Source organism: Hoplias malabaricus, chromosome 3 (assembly GCF_029633855.1).
Source record: "Hoplias malabaricus isolate fHopMal1 chromosome 3, fHopMal1.hap1, whole genome shotgun sequence".
In the NCBI taxonomy this organism is placed as follows: domain Eukaryota; kingdom Metazoa; phylum Chordata; class Actinopteri; order Characiformes; family Erythrinidae; genus Hoplias; species Hoplias malabaricus.
In genome coordinates this window covers 43,953,041-43,976,340 of record NC_089802.1, presented here as the reverse complement: position 1 = coordinate 43,976,340, position 23,300 = coordinate 43,953,041, and the positions used below count along the sequence as shown (strand labels likewise).

At 41.6% G+C, this 23,300-nt stretch overlaps 1 protein-coding gene across 3 annotated transcripts in view; it reads right to left on the bottom strand.

The window, feature by feature from the left end:
• Positions 1 to 20,076, bottom strand: part of nav1b (neuron navigator 1b) — a 70,530-nt gene extending 50,454 nt beyond the window's left edge. For all 3 annotated transcript variants that reach the window (XM_066665865.1, XM_066665867.1, XM_066665866.1), the window contains exons 1-3: positions 19,401 to 20,076; positions 10,905 to 11,007; positions 5,011 to 5,364 (exon numbers count right to left, since the gene is read on the bottom strand). In XM_066665865.1, the coding sequence (XP_066521962.1) occupies positions 5,011 to 5,364; positions 10,905 to 11,007; positions 19,401 to 20,031 (1,088 nt within the window). In that variant the 5' untranslated portion in view covers positions 20,032 to 20,076. The remainder of the gene's footprint in view (positions 1 to 5,010; positions 5,365 to 10,904; positions 11,008 to 19,400) is intronic.
• Between the last annotated feature and the right edge of the window lie 3,224 nt (positions 20,077 to 23,300).

Sequence of the window (23,300 nt, the reverse complement as noted above, 5' to 3'; positions counted from 1 at the left end):
ATAACTTTCAAAATCCTTATAGTCCAAAGAACATATGACTCCATGTGTTCTGTTCTTTATCAAGGCTTACCACAAAATGGAAATAATAGCACAGCTGCAGGAGAAAACTGTATTGCTTCATTAGCAGCAAATGCACTGTGAATGGGCAGATCTTGGCCTGAATCAAGGCCAGTTGTGCTTATTTAGAGGTAATCTGAATCCGCTCTGTAGAAGTTCATACTAAATTAATGTGTTTTAACTCAGTTTTCTCCACAATGTTGTCATTGCTAATTCCACAGGCTATGTAAACCTAGAGAGTGAAGGCTAGCATGTGCTTTCTTTGAATCATGTGCCACCTCACATATTTAAACTGCCCCAATGCCACGTCTGCACAACTCAGTATATTTGGAGGACAAAACTAACTTCACATTCTGCTACACTGCTACATTATGCTGAATAACAGGCAAAGTTAAACTGTGAGGCAGCATGAGGTCTGAGGACTTATTTTGTATGCATCACAAAAGCTACTCAAGATGGATTTGTGTATGGCATTAAAGCTGATCTACTTGATAGGCAAGTCCTCATAGGTCAACAGATGCCAGAAGATATAATCTAATAGAAGCTAGCACACGTTGTAAATACAGAGCTCTAAATTCCATTGTTTGCTTAGCCAAGCCCACATTCGATGGTCATTATTTATCTGTCAGAGAAGTTCATTTTTCCCCCTGTCCACTTTTTATTAACCCCAATAATCTTACAAGGGATATGCAAACATTAGCGGGCTGCCAAGTACATGACTCACTCCCGCTCTCCATTGGGCCTGAATTGGGCAAGAGTCAGTCAAGTTCCAAACACACAGCTCATCTCAGGCTTCCCAGCCCTGTCCATGTTTACGGCTTGGACATAAAGAATGAAGAAAAAAACAAATCTACAGGCATAACATTTCTATTCGATTCAACCTCTAAAAGAAATTTATTTGCTTCTGTTGGTCATAAACCATTAGCACTGGGGTGCTGCTTTGGAAATATCCTGCGCTGACACACACCACAGAAGAAGCTATTTCCTAACAGCAGAAGAAAATCGATTGTGGGAGGTTGAAGGTGCAGCTGGAAGCAAAAATTCGCCTTTTCTCCTTTAATTTCCTCCAGTCTCATCACCAGGGTTACTAAAGAGAATTCATATCTCCTAGCAGCAGAGGAAGCTAATCACTTTCCTCCTTAGACACACCTACCAAAACATCTGTATGTGACTGAAACAGCCAGCAACGTGGATCAGCTGAAACCACCACACTTTAAACAAATGATTCCTAATGCATACTAATCAAGAAAAGAAAGCAGGCAGGCTAGATGCTAACGTTAATGCTAATGGGAGCACTAATGTGTTGACTGGTGAGCTAATGCATGGACGCAGGTAGGGGGGCTAGATGGGATGGTGATGCTTGATTGACCTGAGAGCAGGTGGTGCACAGCAGGTGGCTGCAAGGGTCTAACAGTCGCTGTGGCAACCGTGCCTGAGGTCCTGCAGGTGGCTACAAGGGACAAGGATATCCACACACACACATGAATATCAACAGGCTAATAAAATATATAAGCTTGGAAAACACATTTTATGAGAATTAACTAAGCCCTGACTGCAGTGTAGCAAAGACATTTAAGCTTAGTGTTCCTTTAACTGCACAAAAAAGAGGTTTACTGATTATAATATAGTAATGAACAAAGAGATCAGCCAAAACATTATAATTACCTCATTATTTCTACACTCATTCTCAATTTTCAATCAGCGATACTCATTTTCAATCAGCTTCACTGACCACACTTGTGTACTTTGTAGTTCTACAAATAGAGTGCAGTCCATCTGTTTCTTCAACTTCTTTTCTTGCCAACTTTCACCCTGTTCTTCAATGTTCACGACCCCCACAGGACCACCGCAGAGCAGGTATTATTTGGGTGGTGGATCAATCTCAAAACTGCAGTGACGCTAATATGGTGGTGATGTGTGTGTTGTGCTGGTACAAGTGGATCAGACACAGCAGTACTACTGGAGTTTTAAACACTGTGTCCACTCACTGACTACTCTGTTAGACACTCCTTCTTCATTGGTTCCCCTTGTTGATGTAAAGTCAGAGACTGTAGCTCATCTGTTGCTGCACAGTATGTGTTGGTCATCCTCTAGTACTTCATTGGTGGATGCAGAATGCTGTCGGCTAGATATTTTTGGTTGCTTGTCCAGCTGTGACACTGAGGGGTTTAGCACTGCTGTATCTGATCCACTTGTATCAGCACAACACACACTAAAACACCATGTCAGAGTCACGGCAGAGCTGAGAATGATACAACAACCAACTAATACCTGCTCTCTGGTGGTCTTGATCATTGAAGAACTGGGAGAAAGTGGGGCTATTATGAACATCTGCATATAATTATTTATCTGCATTGTGGATATGCCTCTAGGACTCTAAAAGGGTCTACCATTTGCCATATTCATGCATCTGGACACATACAACAGTGAACTGGGAGCAAAGTGTGTATCTTTATCCATGTCTTTATGCCAATTCACCCTGCTCTCTCTCTCTCTCTCTTTTCTGAGTGAGTCTGATCCCCCACTGTCATGCAGCACTCTTTAAATCCTACTGCATGAACTCCTCTGATAAAACCCCTTTATTTCTTGCTACACAACTGCCCTGAATTCTCATTTGCTCATTTAAATTTTGTGTGTGTGTGTGTGTGTGACAGTGAGAGAGAGGGAGAGAGAGAGAGAGAGAGAGAGAGAGAGAGAGAGAGGGAGGGAGAGAGAGAGAGAGAGAGAGAGAGAGGGAGGGAGGGAGTGTAAGGGGGTGTTACTGAATATCTGACTTCTTTATGTAAGATAAATCCTGGTTGAAAGGGGGTGACAGTTACATTCTTTCCTGAAGACAGAGATGCAGCCACTGGAGACAGAACAAACAGAGCTGCAGTGACAGCAACAGAAAAGCCACTGATGCTGAAGAGCAGCTCCAGTGTGATAAAGACAAACACACAGAGAGAGAGAGAGAGAGAGAGAGAGAGAGAGAGAGAGAGAGAGAGAGAGAGAGAGAGAGAGCAGTAATGTTTCCTAACTGAGTCCAGCCACCTGGCGGGCTTCCCTCTGCTAATCTGAGCTCCTGCAGCCACACTAAGGAGAGATCAAGGTCATCCTTTCACCTTCCAAAACATGCAGTGATATCATCACCCAGATGGATCTTCAAAGTACAATCCTCCTCAAATTTATTACACATACTGAATCATGATTCCATCTAATACTGAAGTCACAATAAAAAGGGGAGAAATGTAACCTCTTAGACCACCTATAGTAGATGAGCTGGACCAATCAGAAACTCCCAGACACTCTGACACTACAGTGACATCAAAACCCTGGAGAAATGACAGTCAGTTACAATACACTCAGCCTCAAGCCACAAATGGTGGACGTGGTTCTTTTCTTGGGGTGGACTGAAGAGAAGTGTAGGCACATCATGCTGTAGCCTGCATCCATTTCACACATCCTCAGTCTCTCTCCTGCACTTGTTGTTTCCATATTGTTTACGTCCTTCTTCACTTGCTCATTTGTTCTCTGTGTACAATTTCGATATTCCTACAATGGCTGGGTCTGTACTCAAACTATACAGATCATTTTCTTGTCATTATTCCACAAACAAAGTGTTATTGCTGCTATCTACTTTGGTGCACTTTAATCTGATTCCAGGGGTCGTTCCTGCACTAGTCACCATCATCTCTGCAGGGCTCTGTGTTAATGAAGCTGATTAACATGTTCCCTCTGATACACAGCACTTTGAAGCCTGTTATTCTGGTGTTTTCACTCTCAGCTTATTCCCTCTCATTGGACAGCTGCTCTCTCACTCTCAGCCCGGGCTGTTGCATCCAACACTGTTCAACATTTAATAGCAAATAAACGACATTTTCCAGTTCAGATTTTCCCATGAAGGTGTCATATTCATGACACTGAATTATTTCCCTTCCCTCGTTCCAGTTCTGACAGGTGCTCTGATTCTGAGCCTGGAAACAGTTCTCATATATACACTACTGCTCAAAAACTGGAGTGGTGCTAGTTTTTTTTTTAGCACAAACAATTGCAGTTACATAAATAAAGAAATTCTAATATGCTGCTACTATTACACAAGTGCATGTGTCTCACACATTTAAGAAGAAGCTAAAAGATTACGTCTTACATGTGCACAGAGAAATTAATGTAGTAGAAATCATAGGTATTGGGGAAGCAAAACTGTAATGTAATCATTTTGGTGTCGGCCGATGACAGATATTTTAAAACAGTAGTTACGGTGATGTACGGATCTAACACTAAAATATCGACATTTGTTCATTTTACTGCATTAATAACAATATAGATATAAATATTTTGTATATTTCTCCCTAATGCTAATGTATTCACACCTATACTATGGCTGTACAATGGCCGAGCACGACTGACCCTGGGTCCATTTGGAAACATAGACTCAGGCACAGTTCAGCTGGACTAAGCTGGACTTCAGCTAAACGTGCTAAAAGGTGAACACACATGGCCGCAAAGGGATCACTGTGGTCTACAGCTGAGGTGCAGAATTTGTGCACAACACAGTAAAAAAATAAATAAAAAACACTGAACAACACAGATTTGTATCTAAAGCTAAGAGATGCATGGCATGAATTTGGCTGCTCACTGAACCAAAAGGACATTGTGCTGTGCAAGAGCACCTTTATTCAAAACAGAAACTTAGAGCCTGATAACGTAAGTGTGTTCTGGCCTTGTCTAAGCACAATCTGAGCTAGGCGAATGGGTTGGTGAGGACTGGAGGCAATCATGCTCAGGCATGGTACAAAGCAACAAGGTCAATTTATGTGCACCATGGGACCCTATTTCTTCATTTGTTAAACATGAATGAGTGAGTGAGCGAGTGAGTGCATGATTTATTGAGAAGCCAATTCCATGAAGTGCATGGCATCTAAAAATTATTTAAGTGTGTAGCTTTTCAAAAGAATATATATGTACTGATCTTACCCATTGGCCAGATTATCATCATCATCATCCTCGTCGTTCAGGCTCTTGCTAAGCAGATCAGAGTCACTGAGGTATCCGGACTTGAGGTCAGAGTCTGCAGTAAGCTCGGTGCGGGCAGTGTTGCTACTGAGGCGTCCGGAGCAGCGGGCAGGCATGGTGTGAGAGGTGAACTGGGATGAGGTCTTACTGCTGAGTGAGTAGCTGGCACCAGTGGAAGAGGGGGCGTCTCCGGCCTGTAGACGAGGACTGGACTGACCTTGATGCCAGGAGAGTGGAGATGAGCGGTTTGACAGACTTGAGATACTGCGGGCGTTAGTGTCATCACTGTCGTAACATACACTGCTGTCCAGACAACTGAGGAAGAGAGGGGACAAGAGAAAGAAATTAACTTGGATAAATACACAACAAGACCATTACGATATTCTCCACACATGTAAGCAGAGTTTCCAATACATGGGTACAAAACTCCTGGTCCTGGAGGGCCAGGGAACAGCTGGGTGGGGGGGTTTCTACTCAAACTAGTCCTAAAATAGTTTTCCCATTGGTAGATGATCAAAGACTTAAATGTACTATAAACCACCAACATAAATAGGATGTTTTCATTTTAAACGGATGAGACCATTCAAGGTCTTCTGAAAGGCAATGCATGATATGCACTGATATTTATCTGGCAATGTTTGTGGGCAGAAGTGTTGGCTCATCAGTTATATTCATATTCTGAAACGGCTTATCCAGTTCAGGGTCGCGAACACACCCAGGTGGGGGCGCCAGTTCTTCGCAGGGTGACACACACTCACACACCTCTGAGTCGTCAATCCAGCTTTCAACATGTGTTTTTGGACCGTGGAAGGAAACCCCCCACAGTCACGGTGAGAACACACCAAACTCCTCACAGACAGTCACCCCGACCGGGACTTGAACCCACAACCTCCAAGCCCCTGGAGCTGTGTGACTGTGACACTACATGCTGCGCCACCGTGCCGCCCGCAAAACATATTATGTTTATATATTTTGTATATTATTAAATAATTTATAGCAGTACTATGTGATCTGCTCTATCTCTAAAACAAATAAAATGGAAGCAGCAGCACAACTGTGACCCAACACTCACAGAGTATATGTGTGTGTGTGTGTGTGTGTGTGTGTGTGTGTGTGTACTACTGTAGAACTAGGCCAGTCTTTGGTGGAACATTTCTATGGAGGGTGGAGATTACATAACCAGATGTGCCGGTCAAACTAAATAATAAAACAGCTTCCAGCACCACCTGGGCATCAGGCGCAGCTATTTTTACTCAGGTTCTAGATAATTCATCAATCAGGAATAAGAAAAGAAAAACAAAACAACCTGCAGCCACCTCATAAAATATGATACTGAGCTCATGTGTTCCTAAAGCATACTTTGGTGTGGTTGATTTGACTTACAATGCTGCTCATAAAGAAACTGCTACTGTTGTCCATATTAGAGTTCTGTCATTCAGCATTCAGATTCAGAGAGGCAGGGATTCACACCAGGGATTCACACTAGTAAATTTAGAAAATTACCTAAAGTATAGATTGAGATGTCAGGGCTAAATGCAGGGATGAGAATGATGGAGTTCAAAGAAGGGAGTGATGATAGCTTGTCAATATCACCCAGTAAGATTAACAACATACTGCTAACCCACAGATATAACAAAATGTAGCTTTAAAAAACAAACAAAATTGCTCATGTTGGAGAACACACAGAAATAATGAACAATTCCATTAGCCAGTGCTAGCTGCTAGCTAGCTAGTTTTCCGAATTTGGCCGGTACTTTTGTTAGCAATACCTTTTGCCACAAACCTTTAACAAAAATATCACCAAACGTATTCAAAGTACAAGTTTTGTCAGCACCATGGAATCCTTAAATTCACTTTATAAGTACATTTGTTAATTAAGCACAATATTTCTAAGATTATGCTAAGCGCTATAAACATGCATATAAGATTTGTAATGTCATGTTAGCACACTGGCTAGCAGTAATGAGGTATACCAACATTCTGTGGCTTTCTATGTCCTAGCACAAAATAAGCATACAAAAAACGGCACACCAAAACAGCATACAAATTTTGCCTTTTCCATCGTAAACAGCAGGAAACAAATGTCTATTGTGAACCCCCAATTATGCTGGTGGTGTATCGGATGCATAAGAATTTTTGTCTGTCTCCTAAGGCCAAACCACTGTATGATCTGGATATATCCATCTAGATACCACAGAGAAAAAATATTCTGACTACAAAATTAGCTTTTTGGTGTTTCAAGATTTTAACACTTTCCCTTCAAAACAAACTTAAAGCTGAAGGCCAAGCAGCCCCAAGTCTTCCCCTCTGAGTCACTCCTATCTGTTTTCTTATTATGGGTTTCAGTAATTTTCTTATTATGGGTTTACATTGCCATCTAAATCCCTTATCATCTCTCATTTAATTGATCTACTTTAGATAAAGGATGAGTGTAAGGAAGAAAAATGAGGAATGAGCTCAGGCATTACACTATAATTCCAACACTATGAATAATATATTTATATATATATATTTTTTTTCTTTTTTTCTTTTTTCGCCGGGCTGTTATGTCTTCTTAATTCACTGTTTAAAACTTTAAGACCAATGAAATGTATAAGGTAAGTTGTCATTTATGATATAATGTGAAGAAATAACAAGCAAATACAAAAAGACGAATATAAGTTACAAATCAGTCATATGCTTATTCATTTATCCAGTTCAGGGTTGCAGTGGGTCCGGAGCCTACACAGAATCACTGGGTGCAAGGCAGGAACACACCCTGGAGGGGGCACCAGTCCTTCACAGGGCGATACACACTCGAACATTCACACCTACACAGACACTTTTGAGTCGCCAGTCCACCTACTAACGTGTGTTTGTGGACCGTAAGAGGAAACTGGACATGGTGAGAACACACCAAACTCCTCACAGAGAGTCACCTGGAGCAAGACTTGAACCCACAACCTCCAGGTCCCTGGAGTTGTGTGATTGCGACACTACCTGCTGCCATATGTTATGCTTAATACAAGAGGACTCATGAATATTTTACAGTGATAGACACAGGGAAGCTAATAGTAAGCTCCAATTCTACTGGATCATTTATCTCTGTGACAGATTTAAATTAGTTTAAGGGGACATCACCCAATTATCAGAATGGATCACCAGCAAGATGCTCAGTTCAGCAGAGTCACTGAAAGTAAATAAAGTAATGTATTTACAGCAGTTAGGGTTTTTGACTGCTACTTTACTAAACTCTACTGACCTCAGCCATTATTTAGTTGATATACTTTGTCTTTGTCACTGCACATATATGATATTTCTCAACCTTTTATTGTAAAACGGTGGGTACAGTTTTGGCGCGTCTGATGATTATGTGCTTTACTCACTGCCTTGTATTTTTGCAGTCATGCAGACAGATGGGACTGTTAAGTGGGACTTACTGGCAACTGATAGACAAACTTGTGCAACGTTCTCTCTCTCTCTCTCATTCCTAATGGACAGGAAATGCAACATTCATGCTTCCTGCAGGCGGTCATCATCCCAACAGAGCCTGCAGTATGGCATTAATACTGACAGACAGCAGCATTCACTCTGGCTCTGTCTCTTTTCTATCTCTCTGCTTTTTTTTTTTGTTGAAACCTAAATGTGCCCTCCCTCCAAAAATACTGCCACCCTTGGTAAACATGTGCAAAACACTCTGTAAAAACATTATTTATTGCTTATTATTATCTTGACATTTCATTCAAAATATGAAGCAATATTGACCAAAATCTAATATGGCAAATTAGTAAAATGAGGGGTTTGGAGGAGGATAAAACTAGAACTGTAGGTTTCTAGGAAAGCACATTAATATAATTCATATTAAGACTGTTTTCATAGTGCGAGCAATTATTTTTGTGTGCTTTGACTGACACACTGCCAGGAACACAAACAATCCAAGAACAATCACTATTTCTCAAAGTCAAGGCATTATGACAGTGAGAATGTGCAGAAACAGACTCTATATTTCATCATATTTCCATGTAGGTTAGACAGAATTGCTTGACAACAGTTAAGCAGGGTTTAGGTTTGGGACAGTGGTGTTTTTCAGAACTGGAGAAGCCTATTGTATTTAAAAACTTTGTGATTGGAAAATTTGTCTCATAAAGCTAACAGGAAAAGATTGTTAAAGATTATTAAAACTAACTTATGGATAGATTTTACTGTTGTTTTGGCCATAAATTCTATGTACAGATTTTAGTTAATAACCAACTGCAAATTTTGTGTCTGAAGTTTCTTCTTTAATTGTGTACTGGATCTACAGGACTAGTGAACATTTACATTTTTTATCATTTTCCAGGGACTCAAACACTCAAATTCTGCAGCTTAATGTTGCCAGTTTCACATCAGTTTTAGCAAAATGTATCAATTTTAGAGATAAAAGTAGGTCCAAAAATAATAAAAGAAGTAATTATCTGAACCTGGCTTGACGAGTGTGTGAAAATATATGCATGGTGTTTGAACAATGGTAATAGTCACATTGTATACAGAAGCAAATATTGGACAAAGAAACAACTAGGGAATAAAATGTTTGACTACATTCACAAAAAAAACCTGGACTTTTAAATGGACAGCTGAGTGTCAAAAGGAAAGAAAAATACAGTGTGGAGCTAAAGGCCTCAGAAGCTTTGACAGTTCTCTGAGGACTAACTCTGCTGTACAGATTGAAATCCTAAAGACAGAGATATTGCTAAACTAAGCACATCCAGCAGAGCTCTGGGAGCCCAGGAAGATGTAGGAGACCATCACTCTATGACAGAGATTCACAAAATGGATCGGTCCCCCTCTCTCTCCCCCTCTCTCCCGAACAAATTCTTACAACAGCATTTTAGTGGACTCCATCTTGTCTCCCAGGCCATATCTGTAGTTCTCAGGGAAAAGACACTACATCATTGCTGTTGAAAAAAAACCCTCATATTGTGTTTTGGGACACCAGGTGCAACCCTTGTGGACATAGCTTGTATAAAATCTATTAAAAGGCCTGAAATGGCATAGGACTTTCAGCTCCATAAAGTCACCATGCTCAATGCCAAGTGCAGACAGGTATAAAGAGAACTGCATTATCTGCCATGTAATGTAGTTGGAGTCGAAGTTTGTGATACAGAGCTAATCATCCAACATCAGTATATGACCATAAAACTGTTTGTGTGGCAGTGGAATGTCTCATCAAATCCTCACAGAAAAGTTCCAAAACAGTTTGAAGATTTCCCAGAAGAGTGGAGGCTTTTACTACAACAAAAGCAGGACAAATTCTATAATGAACAGCTGCTATACTTTCAGTTAGGTGAGGATTTTTAGATAAAGTGAGGCAAAGTTCTTGGAAAAATACCTTTTCAAATGACCTTCTTTAATAAGTTAGGAATGTTTTTTTCCTTCTACTAGAAACGTATTTTGGAGAGATGTCCTGAACTTGAGTCCTGAGATCAGTAGTGTGCTCATACAGAATGTGTGTGTTTAAAAGGAGAGCCTGAGAATCTTTGACGATGAACGCTGTAGAACATAAACGTAGCGTTTGTGTTTGTGAAGGACTGAAGCCAGGTGTTTGCACAGCTGAAGTGGCAACTTTCCCAAAAGACATAGCAGGGGAATTGGGTATTAAAGCAGCTTGTTTGTGTATATATATATATATATATATATATATATATGTGTGTGTGTGTGTGTGAGTGTTTCTGGATATGCATGTGTATGGACAGTAAATTTAGGAGAAGCTTTCCAAACACTTTTGGCCTCTGATTTATGATACATTTACAATGAATCGTTTACACTACAAACTCCATAAGCTGATCTCATTCACACATGGGCAGATGTAAGCATGTGTGTTTGTGTGTGTGTCCTACCCGTGGCTAAGTTGTGTTCCCCGCAAGCTGGACATGGTGTCCTCCAGGTTCTGCCGGAGATCCAGAACATTCTGAACGGTTCTCTTCCTCTGAGACTCGCGATCTGCAAATAAAACCAACAAAATAAGATCAGATAAAAGATAACGCATGAATTGAACGTAGTCAAAAGATCAAACAATTTAAGTATGCGGGGCCCCTAACAACCACGTTAGACCTGGTAAACCACCAACACTGTTAACATCAGATAAAAACACCTCTCAAACTCTGAGACAGGAGAAAGTCAAGCTCTGTTCTTGCTCCAGATCTGAAGCATTCACAGATGTTTGTAACAACACTTCTGCTGTGTGACGAAAGCTTGACACTGTGGGTCTGGAAGCAAGTATAAAGATCAAGACTCTGTTACTGACGAAAGGATAAATACTTGTTGCAAATCAAATAAAAACTGATTTGATTGTGGTCTTAGAAAAATCTGCGGTCCAACCCAGATCTCAGATCTCAACAGCACTGGGATGTGTTTGAGATTACTTGTACGGTAGTAGCACCTAACTTGTAAAACTGAACATTGTGGGCTTGTAAAATTATCCCTGCATATTTTTTAGAACACCAGGCGTTGGCTGGTGACGCATATCTCAGAGGAAGCAGATGCTTTCCTTCATCCACCTTCATGCTGGTATCACTGTGGGACGTAGCTATCACAGTGGAACTGGTGATGAAGCTATGGCCTAATGGTTAGAGAAGTGGGCTAGGGATTGACAAGGCACTGGTTCGATTCCCACGACCGGCAGGAAATTGGGGGCAGTGGGAGTGAAGGAACAGTGCTGTCCACCTCCCTCTATTCATGGCTGAGGTGGCCTTGGGCAAGGTACCTAACCACCAACTGCTCCCTGGGCACCAGGGACGTGGTGTGTTCTCACTGCCTCTAGTGCACTAGTGAGTGTGTGTGTATTCACAGCCACTTTCTCTTTTCATTTATATATATATATATATTTTATATATATAGGGCCTCTGTCTATGAAGAGTTTGGTGTGTTCTCCCTGTGTCTGCGTGGGTTTCCTTCAGGTGCACTGGCTTCTGGTGAAATGATTATGTGAAAATTTCCACAAGTGCTAGTGACTGGGTGAGTGTGTGAAATGTCTACAGGTGTTAGTGTGTGAGTGGGTGATTGTGTGATGCCCTGCAGTAGACTTGTACTTAAAGGAACTATTTTTACCTTACAATTAAAGCTTCAAAATCACTGTAATGCTTCACTAAAATGTAATTGGGAGAATGTAGCCACCTGGCTCAGAAACTGCACTATGTAACCTCTGGAGGAGGGTACGAACACTCTCCCCCCACCTTCCTTCCCCATTGATTTCAATACAGTGCTGTAAAAATTGATTACATATTGGGAGCTCCAGAGCAAAAATAAAATCCTATGTAATGTTCCTTTAATGACCATAAATTAGTTTTAGATTTTGCCTAGCAGTGCAAATTGCATTCTGAGTTTGTTGCAGTCAGATTTGGGAATAGTTCATATTTTGAACAGATTGAGAGCCCTTTAAGAGATTTAAGAGTTACATTAACTACGTGCTGTCAATGCCAGCAAAAGAAGAAACTTCGGATGGTCTCTGCCAGAGTGTTGCAGGAAATGTGCTTTCTTAAAAATCCAATCACATTAATCAGAAGGGATGAAGTTCATCTGACTACAGAAATTCTGTCCTGTTCCTCAATATCCCACAAAACACTGTTTGAAATGTTACCAGGGCTTTCTCTAAATGTCATGTTGTGTATGCAGTATGATTAGAAAGCTGAAAGTCAGAGCTGTGTAGCTGATGGTGTTTTCTGATGGACGACTTGCGGGTGGAGCATTCACATGTAATGAGGCAGAAGGGGCCAGTTAATTAGGCCTTCACCTTCCCAGAATCATACTGCTCTCAAATGAGAACGAGGGAAAGTAAGAGAGAGAGAGAGAGAGAGAGAGAGAGAGAGAGAGAGAGAGAGAGAGAGAGAGAGAGAGAGAGAGACAGAAACAGAAAGAGAGAGACAGACAAAGGGAGAATCTGGTTGAATAATCCATAAAAACAGGGACAAAAAAAGAAGCTAAATACTTCACCAGTGGAATGAATTGAAATGTTATAAATCCATCAGTCACTTAGCCTCTCTCAAAGCTAACAGTCTCTTCAGAGCAAGAACAACAAGAGGGTGAGGACAGTGAACTGCAGTGAAATTAGCATCGGCAGCAGCGTCTAAATCATCCTATCAACTCCATTTAGAAACCGACACCAGAATCAGCCGTAAAAACACCTGCGACAAGACATCCAAACCCTTTTAGGTCCAGGTTGTAAATTCTTCCTCTGTTAGAGAGAGAGAGAGAGAGAGAGAGAGAGAGAGAGAGAGAGAGAGAGAATTCGCCTGGCTCACACGGACGGTCAGCATGTCATCAGCATGGCCAATCAATCCCATGGTGCAGTTAGGCACGATGCCTGCTCTGACATTATTAACGACTGGACAGAGCTAGGGAGAGAGCAAGGGAGACAGAGGATAGAGGGGGAAAGAGGGATAGAGGGATAGAGAGAGAGAGAGAGAGAGAGAGAGAGAGAGAGAGAGAGAGAGAGAGAGAGAGAGAGAGATTCCAAGAGACTATGAAGGTTATTGCAAGAGCTGATATCCCTTGTCTATCAAAATCCATTCCCACTGGAGCAGAGGAATTAGCATGTGTCCTAATTAGAGACATCCACAAGAGGGACCACGGTGATATAAATGCTAAATTATGTACAAGAAGACTCTGGCTTATCAATTAAACAGCCATCAGTGGAAAAACGATAGACATGAAATTAATATTCCACATTAGTGTACATTTAAATCAATGAGTGCGTATTCATACACACTAATAGTATAATTTCTATCTGATTTACTGTAGTTATCACCTGTGCAGATGTGAATGGTGTAGTTCTCTTTACAGCCGACAAGGGTTTGATTCCTTGCTTGATTCCATACAATAATAATAACACAACAATTAGACTCCAAAAATTCCATTAAACTCCACTAAACTCCATAAATGTACACACAGATGACTTAAGTGCTAAAGTAACAGCGTGATAACTTTGTCCAACAATTTGGTGCAGCATATTCAGGTTTGCATCTCTGGTCAAGCGGTTGATTTTAACAGATTAAAAATTATTGTAACAACTTAAATTAAAACATGAAAGTGATTCAGCATATTCTTTACAGAGAACACACTAAACATGGCAATTCTCTGTCCATTTAGATGCACAAATTCTGTTAATTTGCTGAATGTGACGTTATGGTCAAATAGTAAAATAAAATGTACCAAATATTTATCACCAAATGTTTTCCTCCCAAATATATTAAACACTTGAAGTAAATAATAATTGTGCACATATTGTTACATTACTTATTTGCACTTAGAATATGAACAAATAATTGATATATAAATATAATATATTATATAAATGTAATATATACATTTATATATAAATATAATATATAATTTGACTAGAGTCACAACAGCAGTATCCCTGATATTTACAGAACTCATGTAAAACTGGATTTTGACTTGATGTAAGAAAGTGGGTATACCATTGATCTGATTACTTTTTTTCTACATCTCTGTGAACATGAAGGGAGAGAAAGATGCAGCCTAGATTTAGAAAGCCTAGAAATCCAGTATTCTGAATTATTCATATAGACCTAGAGTACTCCCATTGTCAGATGTCTCGCTGCTTGTAAATGTTTTGATTGAATTATTGCCAAAACCTGATTTTCTGCAGTGATCAGACTATTGTGCATGTGTAGCAAGAGCAGGGCTTGCTGGCATAGTTCTCTCTCTTTTATACATCTCAGGATACCGCACCCAGCAGCATGCTCTAGCAGTCAGACAGCATCAATGTGGGCCTGGTACAGTGTGAAAAAAAAGGATTTCAACACATGAGGCAACAAAAAACAATAGAGAGTTCTTCACAAAATGGATGAATGTTGGTCAGCAGGGCTGTGAATTTCATGGTCATGTTTTGAGGGCTCTCCAAACAGATCCCGACACTATCCTGCCATCCTTTAAAAATACATATTGAACACTATAGAGCCAAAGATTTGAAGGGAAAACACTTCTAAAGCTCCACCGCTTTAGATTTGTCAACTGTTGTTGCTCCAGAGCATCCTTCATCATTTAATAATAGTCTGTGAAGAGTATAAGTGTTGAATACCTGTGTCTATAGTTATATTTTTTTGTAGCAGAAACAAGATAGACACTGTATATCATTCATTTGGTCATTCATTTTCTGCAAGCACTTCGTCCTGTTGGGATTCAGTGGGACGTCAAGGGCCTACCTGGCATCACTGGACAAAACAGGAACACACTTTGGACAGGGCACCTGTCTGTCACAGGGCATCACACACACACACACACCCCCACACACACACACCCCCCCACACACACACACACACAACAGTGGTCAATTTCACACTGCCAATCCACTGCAGGAGGTAACGCGAGCACCCGGAGGGAACATGAGGAGAACATACCAAACTCCCCACAGACAGTGATCCAAGGCAGGGACTGAACCACGACTCTGAGACCCTGGAGCTGTGAGCCTGCAACACCATGTGGTCCACACTATATAGTAAATATGTATAAAGACAAAACAGAAAACAAAGTAGAGGCACGTGGAAGAGTACGCTATTACATCGATATAAATATGCTTTCCAATTTAAAAAATTCATTCATTCATTATCTGTAACCACTTATCCAGTTCAGGGTTGCGGGTGGGTCCAGAGCCCACCTGGAATCATTGGGCGCAAGGCGGAAATACAACATGCAATTAAAAACATGTATCTCCCAAAATAGTAACATTACAGGAAATTTGGAGCATTTCTATTGGTTCATTCACCATGAAATTTTCACACAGTGGGAAGGACAGATGTTCAACCGACGTAGTAAACTGAAAATCGGCAAAAATGGAGATACATGTATTTAATTGGACAGCAATGATATGATGCTCTCCAAACTTTTCTTAACTGAGTGGAGGTGAAGCCCCTCTCTGTAGTGGGTTTTTCTTCAACGATAAGAAAGTCTATAGTTCTGGGATCTATTTAATCAAGGAGCCACTCTCCATCTATCTTCCTTTTCATCGTCAAGGTCACCCGGTCTGGAGTGACACATTTACATCCTGGGTGCTGAAGTAGGTCAGTCACAGTGACAGGCTGAAGTAAAGTGCATTCGGGCTTACTGTAGCTTTATTCTGCTCTTCGCTGGGTCACTCCATCACAAAGGTTTAGCCTGGGAGCTCCTGTTTAATCACCCTTCTCTAATAGTTACTCCATATCTCCTCCTCCAGCTGGGGTCATACCACAGAAGCACTGTGAGGCTCACGTTGACAGTGGAAGATCTGAAGACATAGCATATAAAAATTCCACAGCACAAATGAACTACTCCGAAGACCCAAGGTCAAGATGTGCTACTTTTACAAAAACAATTTTGTAAAATTGTTTAATTTAAAACAATTTCAAAATGTGAAACATGCTTTTGTCCTCACTGCTCCCAGAACAGACATTGCTGGGGGTGAACAGGGACTAAGGTGCCTTGAGGGAGGAAAAAGCACTGTCCTTTCACTAACCCCTAATGCAGGGGTTCAAAGCAGCAACCATCCGGTCCCAAGCACACTTCAAGGCCACAGCCCCTTATGGCTTAGAAAATTGGATCTTGACCAGAACAGATGTCTGTTTATAACGAGCCATATTATTAATTAGGCAATGAACATTCATTATCTGTAACCGCTTATCCAGTTCAGGGTTGCCCCAGGGCAACACAGACACATTCACTCACACCTATGGACACTTTTGAGTCACCAATCCACCTACCAACGTGTGTTTTTGGACTGTGGGAGGAAACAGGAGCACCGGGAGGAAACCCACGCAGACACGGGGAGAACACACCAACTCCTCACAGACAGTCACCCGGAGCGGGACTCGAATCCGCAAACTCCAGGTCCCTGGAGCTGTGTGACTGCGACACTACCTGCTGCGCCACTGTGCCGCCGAAGCAATGAACAGGTTCTAAAAATGTTTTATATTACATTTTATTTCATCTATATTTCAAAACATTTCAGGGTCAGATGAACATTAGCTGGTTTAGATTATAAACATTCTGCCATCCCTGGTTATGTCAATAACATCAAGAGGCCACTGCAATCAATCAAAAGGTATTGTTGGATATAATAAAAAAAAGACAAATAATTTCCATCTGATGTGGTTAAATAGGTGTAAAAATGTCTTGCTGACCACTTATCTAAAGTTTGTGCAAATGTAATTCATTTAAAGCTTTCATTTAAAGTCTATTTTGCTTTTAATTCCTTAAAATCTGTGTCTTATTTCTGTTTGGTTGACCATCATAGGCCATCATAGGCCTGTTTTTGACTCCTTTTGTGACAGAAACTTGGCTAAAAAGACCACCCCTGGTCAACAAAAAACACGAGCAAATGTCTGGTGAATTAGACAGGGTGACATTCAGGCATTAGGAGCCAAACACAGCCACTGGCTCTTATTAAGTTTCTGTCTTATGGCTCCTTCTCAATTCAGCCCATTGTCCTCCAGCAGATATTTCAGACAGGGTTTCCCCATAGGCCCTGATCCCGGTCTAGCTGCATTATGCTGTAAAATAGCAGCTGTATTCAAGAGGAAAACTAATGTTTCATTCTCTATCCCATGGAGGAAGTACGCTGTTTCTGCTGGCACAGTGGGCAACATCACACAAGGTCAGCTGGACAAGTCCATAACGAAGTCCATTATGCTGCAGAGTGTGGTTTAGAGCCATGAAATTCATATAAGCTGTTAAGAGTGCCATACATTAGGAAAACGAAAGATGTTTTCCATGTCTAATATCAATGGACTACTTTCACAGACCTACTGAAATTATTTCCTGAATTGCAAAGTAGTCCTTTGGATTAATTCTGCATGTCCTATATTTAGGGAAAACCGGATAAAGAGAACAGCTCAAATATTAACATACTCTACTGTATAAAGCTCATTATCTAACTTCTGCCAGGCTCAGGCTAAGTTATTGAAAGTCATAATAGATGCCCTATAGACCGTATATGCAGAATTTCTCTTGACTGAATCAATGCATTGAACCATGGTCAGAGTTACCGACATTCGCCAGATATTCCATGGGTTTAAAGCTTGAACTAATTTAAATAAAACTGCTCTCTGGTCCTTAGTAGTGAGTCTGGGTCTCATTTGTCTGTTTTTCCAAATGTTTCCCAGAACAACTGGCTTTTAAGAATAGATGGAGTGTGCTTTGAGATTAGCTTCGCTGGAAACAATTACAAAGATTCAAGACAGGGATTTGGCAATTTACATTACTAGTTGAATTCAATGGTAGAAAAAAAAGTCACTCACTGAAAAGCCCATGCACAAATACAAAGAATATTGTACATATTTGAATATTTGCCTCAGGTAGTGATAGCAATATGCAGTGTCTCTGAAAAATGCCAGCCTCCGTGTGTCTTATTCATCACGTGAATAATAATAATAATATACAGAATATAATTCAATTTTTTAAACAAAATTTAATAAGACAACATTCTGGTCAGTGTCAGACTGATCATGAATATTACAGGCTGTCATTTTTGACTTGAGATGCTCCAGGTAAACCATATTACTATGTTTCACACAATGCCTGGATGGCTCCTTAATGTAAGTAAGCAGATCTCAGTGAGAATAGACAGACATGGCTATCTACCTCTCCCATGCTCAATAACACAGGCAAGGGTGCACAATCCGTCAATAACCGCGGATGAACGGGAGGCTAAAAGAGGCCAAGTACGAGCTGTGGTGTGAGCTGAAAAAAAAATTCAATATGGCCTGGTTTATTTCACCCTATTCCCACCAGTCGTTCTCTGATAGCAGCCATTACCTTGTTACAGCGTACAGTGGAGCAACACCAGCTCCGAAAACCAGCACACATACACACACCCACACATGCACTGCAGTAGGCAGGCAACAGAAAGCACAGAAAGCAGATCAGTGTGCCAAACACTGCCTACAAGCGAGTTCCAGTGACCACTGAACAACACACAATATAATCCAACAGGAATCATTTATAGTACCGAATATTCCCATGAGAGAGAAAGAGAGAGAGAGAGATTTGCCAGAGTGGAATATGATGACAATGGAGTGCACCAAGAACAATGCCCTATAATGCAGATAATTGCCCATGCATCTCTGTCATAACAGCCACATGATTTATGGCATACCATGACAACCACAAGAGCAAGAGCTTTCCAAGGGCAAATTCTGTAAACAGTGTGGTCCATACACAAATAGGATTGTGTAGATACCTTTCTTTCTGATACCTCTGCAGATATTGGCAGCCAGGTTTGCCCACTGAAGTGAGCATCAAATCTTCCAATCTAGGTTAGGAGTTGAAAGAATCTGGCAGAACCTATGCCTTCCGCAAAACCTAAGCAGGTATTGACACAAACTGACTACAGGTGTACTCACCAAGCATCTGACTGAAGAGTAACTGCTCCAGGTCCCCAAGAACGGTGACCACCAGCTCTGGATCCACCTTCAAGAAGGGCTTATCACCACCTTCTTCACCCTGGCCTTTGGCCTCAGAATCACCTTGATTCCCAGATGCCATCTTCTTCCCAGCAGCCTTGGCCTTGCTTGAAAGGATGTCGTCGTCTGATTTGCCATCATCTGAAGCTTTGCTAAGCGGCTTCACTTCTGCAAAAGGACCTCTTGGGATGCGACTTTGGGTCTTTCCAAGGGATCCCGGAGCTGCAAGTGGAGTGAAAGGTTTGGGTTTGGCCTGAAATAGAGAGTGTTCCGACTTGGACAGGTTTCTCGAAAGCTGAGAACCTCCAGCACCTACTCCTCCTGCAGGTTTGGGTTTGCCCGTCTTCAGTTGGCCTGCACTGGCCTTGCTCATGTCATCGCACCACTTGGGCTCATAAAGCTGCATCTTCTTCTCAGCATCTGTGAGCACAGCCAGGTTGGTCAGGGACCTCTGTTTGCGCAAGTTGGTGGGCACCGGGATACGTCCTTCCGTGCTACCTGTACGGTACACCTTGAGTTCATTCCGTGCCACACTCTGTGGCACCCCGGACTTTCCTCTCTTGGCAGCCATGCCTGTGCCTTTCCCCTCCGTTTTGGCTGTACGCTTGAGTGCCGTCCACTTGGTCTGATGATCCGCCCCCCCCACCCCCTTTTCTGCCTCTTACACTGCCCCCAAGACTCTCCCTCTACGGGGGAGCATTTAGAGCAGCTTCAGCAAGCAGGAGAGGACGAGAAAGGAGAGGGAGAATGCAGAGGCTCAGCTCTTTCTTTCCTCCTCCCTCGCTCGATCTCTCTCACACAGAAGGAGGGAAGAAAATGCTATTCCCGTCCTCTGGCTTTATCCTCCCTACTCCTTCCTGTCAGTCCGCCACTGCTTCACTGCTGCCCTGGCTATCCCTTTCTTTTCCTCTCTCTCATTTCTCTCCTCCCTTCACCCGACCCTCCTGCTGCTGAAGCGCGCAGCAGCCGAGTGACAGCAGCGGCAGACGCAACAACAATCCCTCCCCCTTTTTTTCCGCCTTTCTCTCCCTCCCTTTCACCCTCACTCCCTTCCCTTAGTCTCCCTCTGTAGCATTTACAAGAGCTTCTACCGGCTGCAGAGTGAGAGAGAAACAAGGGAGCGATGACAAAGTGCAAGCCTCGGATTTGATCTGGCTCCAGTCCAGCATCAGTTAATACATTTTCACACGATTTCTCCCCACCCCTTTGTCAACCCCCCCCCCCCCCTCCCTGCAGGGCATTCACCCTCATTAAATTCATAGTTATGTATTAAGTGTCGGTCAAGACAATTCTCATGCAAATCAAATCTGAGTGCAGCAAAATAAAAATGATCTTGACAAAATTTGAAATATCTCACATTCATACGGAGTAACGTATTCATATAATTTAAATATAATAATAGCACATTATACATACATATACATATATAATTCAAATAGTAAAATATATCAGAATTCAATAATCACTGCTGTATAAGAGTGTCTGCTAAATGCTATGAATGTAAATGCAAAAGGAAAGCTACAACTGAAATCGCCACCAAAGCAAGTTTCTAAAACTGTCTTTTCATCAGTATAACAGGTTTTATTGGCGAGCACTCAGTCTCTCTTTGTCCACAACCAGAACAAGCAAGTCTGCAGACAGACTGTCCACTATTACATTTGTTAAAAGCTCACCAGGCAACAGACCAACACAACACAAGCACTTAATGTGTATCAGCCAACCCAAGCTACAGAGCCTGAAATCATTCTCAGGTTCTAAAGACTGCTCAATCAAACTGCGGAGCATTTGATTCAACCTGCAGGGCCTTACCTCACTTCATTTCTGCCCAACAGAATGGAAAAGATATTTAGAGATGATCCCTAAGACCATCCTTCATGACAGTCCATACACATATCTCAGTGGAGTACTCTGCAATGCTCTGCTGGAAAAGGTGTCTCCATGGCAACCAGGGTACCTACATCACAACATGCATTAGGGCTTCTCTGCACACACTGCATGGCAGACAAGGCAACGGTGTGCTTCTGATTGAGCTTTTCACCCTTTGTGAAAACCCTAGTTCCTTACAATACTTAGAGAAAGCAACAGGCCTGACCGACACCTGGGAGGTGCAAGAATGAGTGCCCCCCTTAACCTGCCCGAAGCAACTGACCGGTTTAGCACAATGCTAAAGAAAACTCTTAAAGCCCTCCTGCTGAGAGTCTACAGACTTGGCCAACCTCATGCTGATCATGGGGCAACTGGGGTAATTCCAGAGTCAAACAAGTCATTTGATGCGGGCTTAAAGGGGGCTGAAAAGAATGGCCTCTTTTGTCTTCCTTCATCACAAGTGGTCTTCCCATGCTATGGGGTATGTCTGATGACATCACTGAGTGAAAAGAACACTTCCTGTGGCAAGAACCACATGAGAAAACCTCAAAAGAACTGTAGATAATGCCCAGATTTATTAACTACAAGGTACCAAAGGGACTTGGTTTACAGTTTAACAGCTTAAGTCAGAACAGATCCTTTGAATTATGTAACATTTAAAAGTCTTCCACACATAAAAGCTGGCTGCTGACAAGGCACCAAAGTGGCTTTACAACCTACCCTCCAAGACGTCCTTGTTTCTGTGGGCCTTTTTAGGAGTTCATTTAACATAGATCATCACTGTAAAACAACAAAAACAGTAAATACAATGACAATTCTGAAGCCAGCAAAGTGATGAACATTAAAACCCTTAACAATAAATACAATACACTAAAGTAGCACTAACACACCACAGCAGACAAAGGACAGGGTTTGTTTCTTGTCTAAGTCTTAAAAACAAGGTCTGATGGGACCACCCTTTCTCTGGAGAGGTTTCCCACACATCTGGAGTCCATTGTGAGGCAGTGGTTGGCCAGCAGCACAGCTGTTTGAGGACACGTGAGCATCCCAAAGGCTATGACTGCTCAGTTGCTGCCATTACACCATGGTGATAAATCACTTGGGCTGAAAAGACTGACCAAGGCCCATCCTGTCCTCACATTTCATTTGGTGCGTGCAAAAAGGAAATCCCAGAAATGTGTGAATGTGTGTTTCTTCAAGAGTCACCTTTGATTGTTCAAATAAGTATCCAAAAGCTTTCAGAGCCTCTTTTTATCCAGCAATTGGTTTGGAAGTAAATGTATTTTTGGGTGTATGTTTGTTCCCTCTCCCTTTTATTGTAGTTACAGCTTTACCTCCTAGAAAAGCTGTCAAACAATAGACGTTGGAACACTGCTGTGAAAATATGACTGCATTTAGCAGCTCATTTTATTGTCAATGCTTTTCTACAGAGATCATGCAAGATGTGCACATGCATTTGGATCTGTGCTAGCAATTCCAAGGGGAGTCTAGATGCTTCTGGATATTATTTAACTAAGTGGAATGTAAGCTTGTGCCTGAAAAATCATCTTATTCCATTTTCCCATATGCAGATATCCTCACCCTGCTAGGAACCTGTAAAGACTAAAGAAATACTCTGTGTACAGCTTGTTGAAATGATTTTCTAAATGACAAAAACAAATTTAATCACACTTTTGGGTTGTTTCTTACATCTACACACTTCCTGATATTATCAAATCCACACAAACCCAGGTCTGTCAAAATTGGCTTGAAAGCTTTTTATTTTGAAATGCATTTTTCTAAACATAGTTGTTTTTGTTTGCTGCTTTGTTTATTCTGAGGCATCTTGAGATTTAAGTGAGAAGTTCATCAGATCATTGTTCTAATTAACAGCCCTAACTAGGGGAACAGATTTTATGAGCCCTAAACCTATACCCTGAGGGACACCAGGCCACAGTTCCAGTGCTAGAGGGAGAAACTTGATCCATTGCCCTG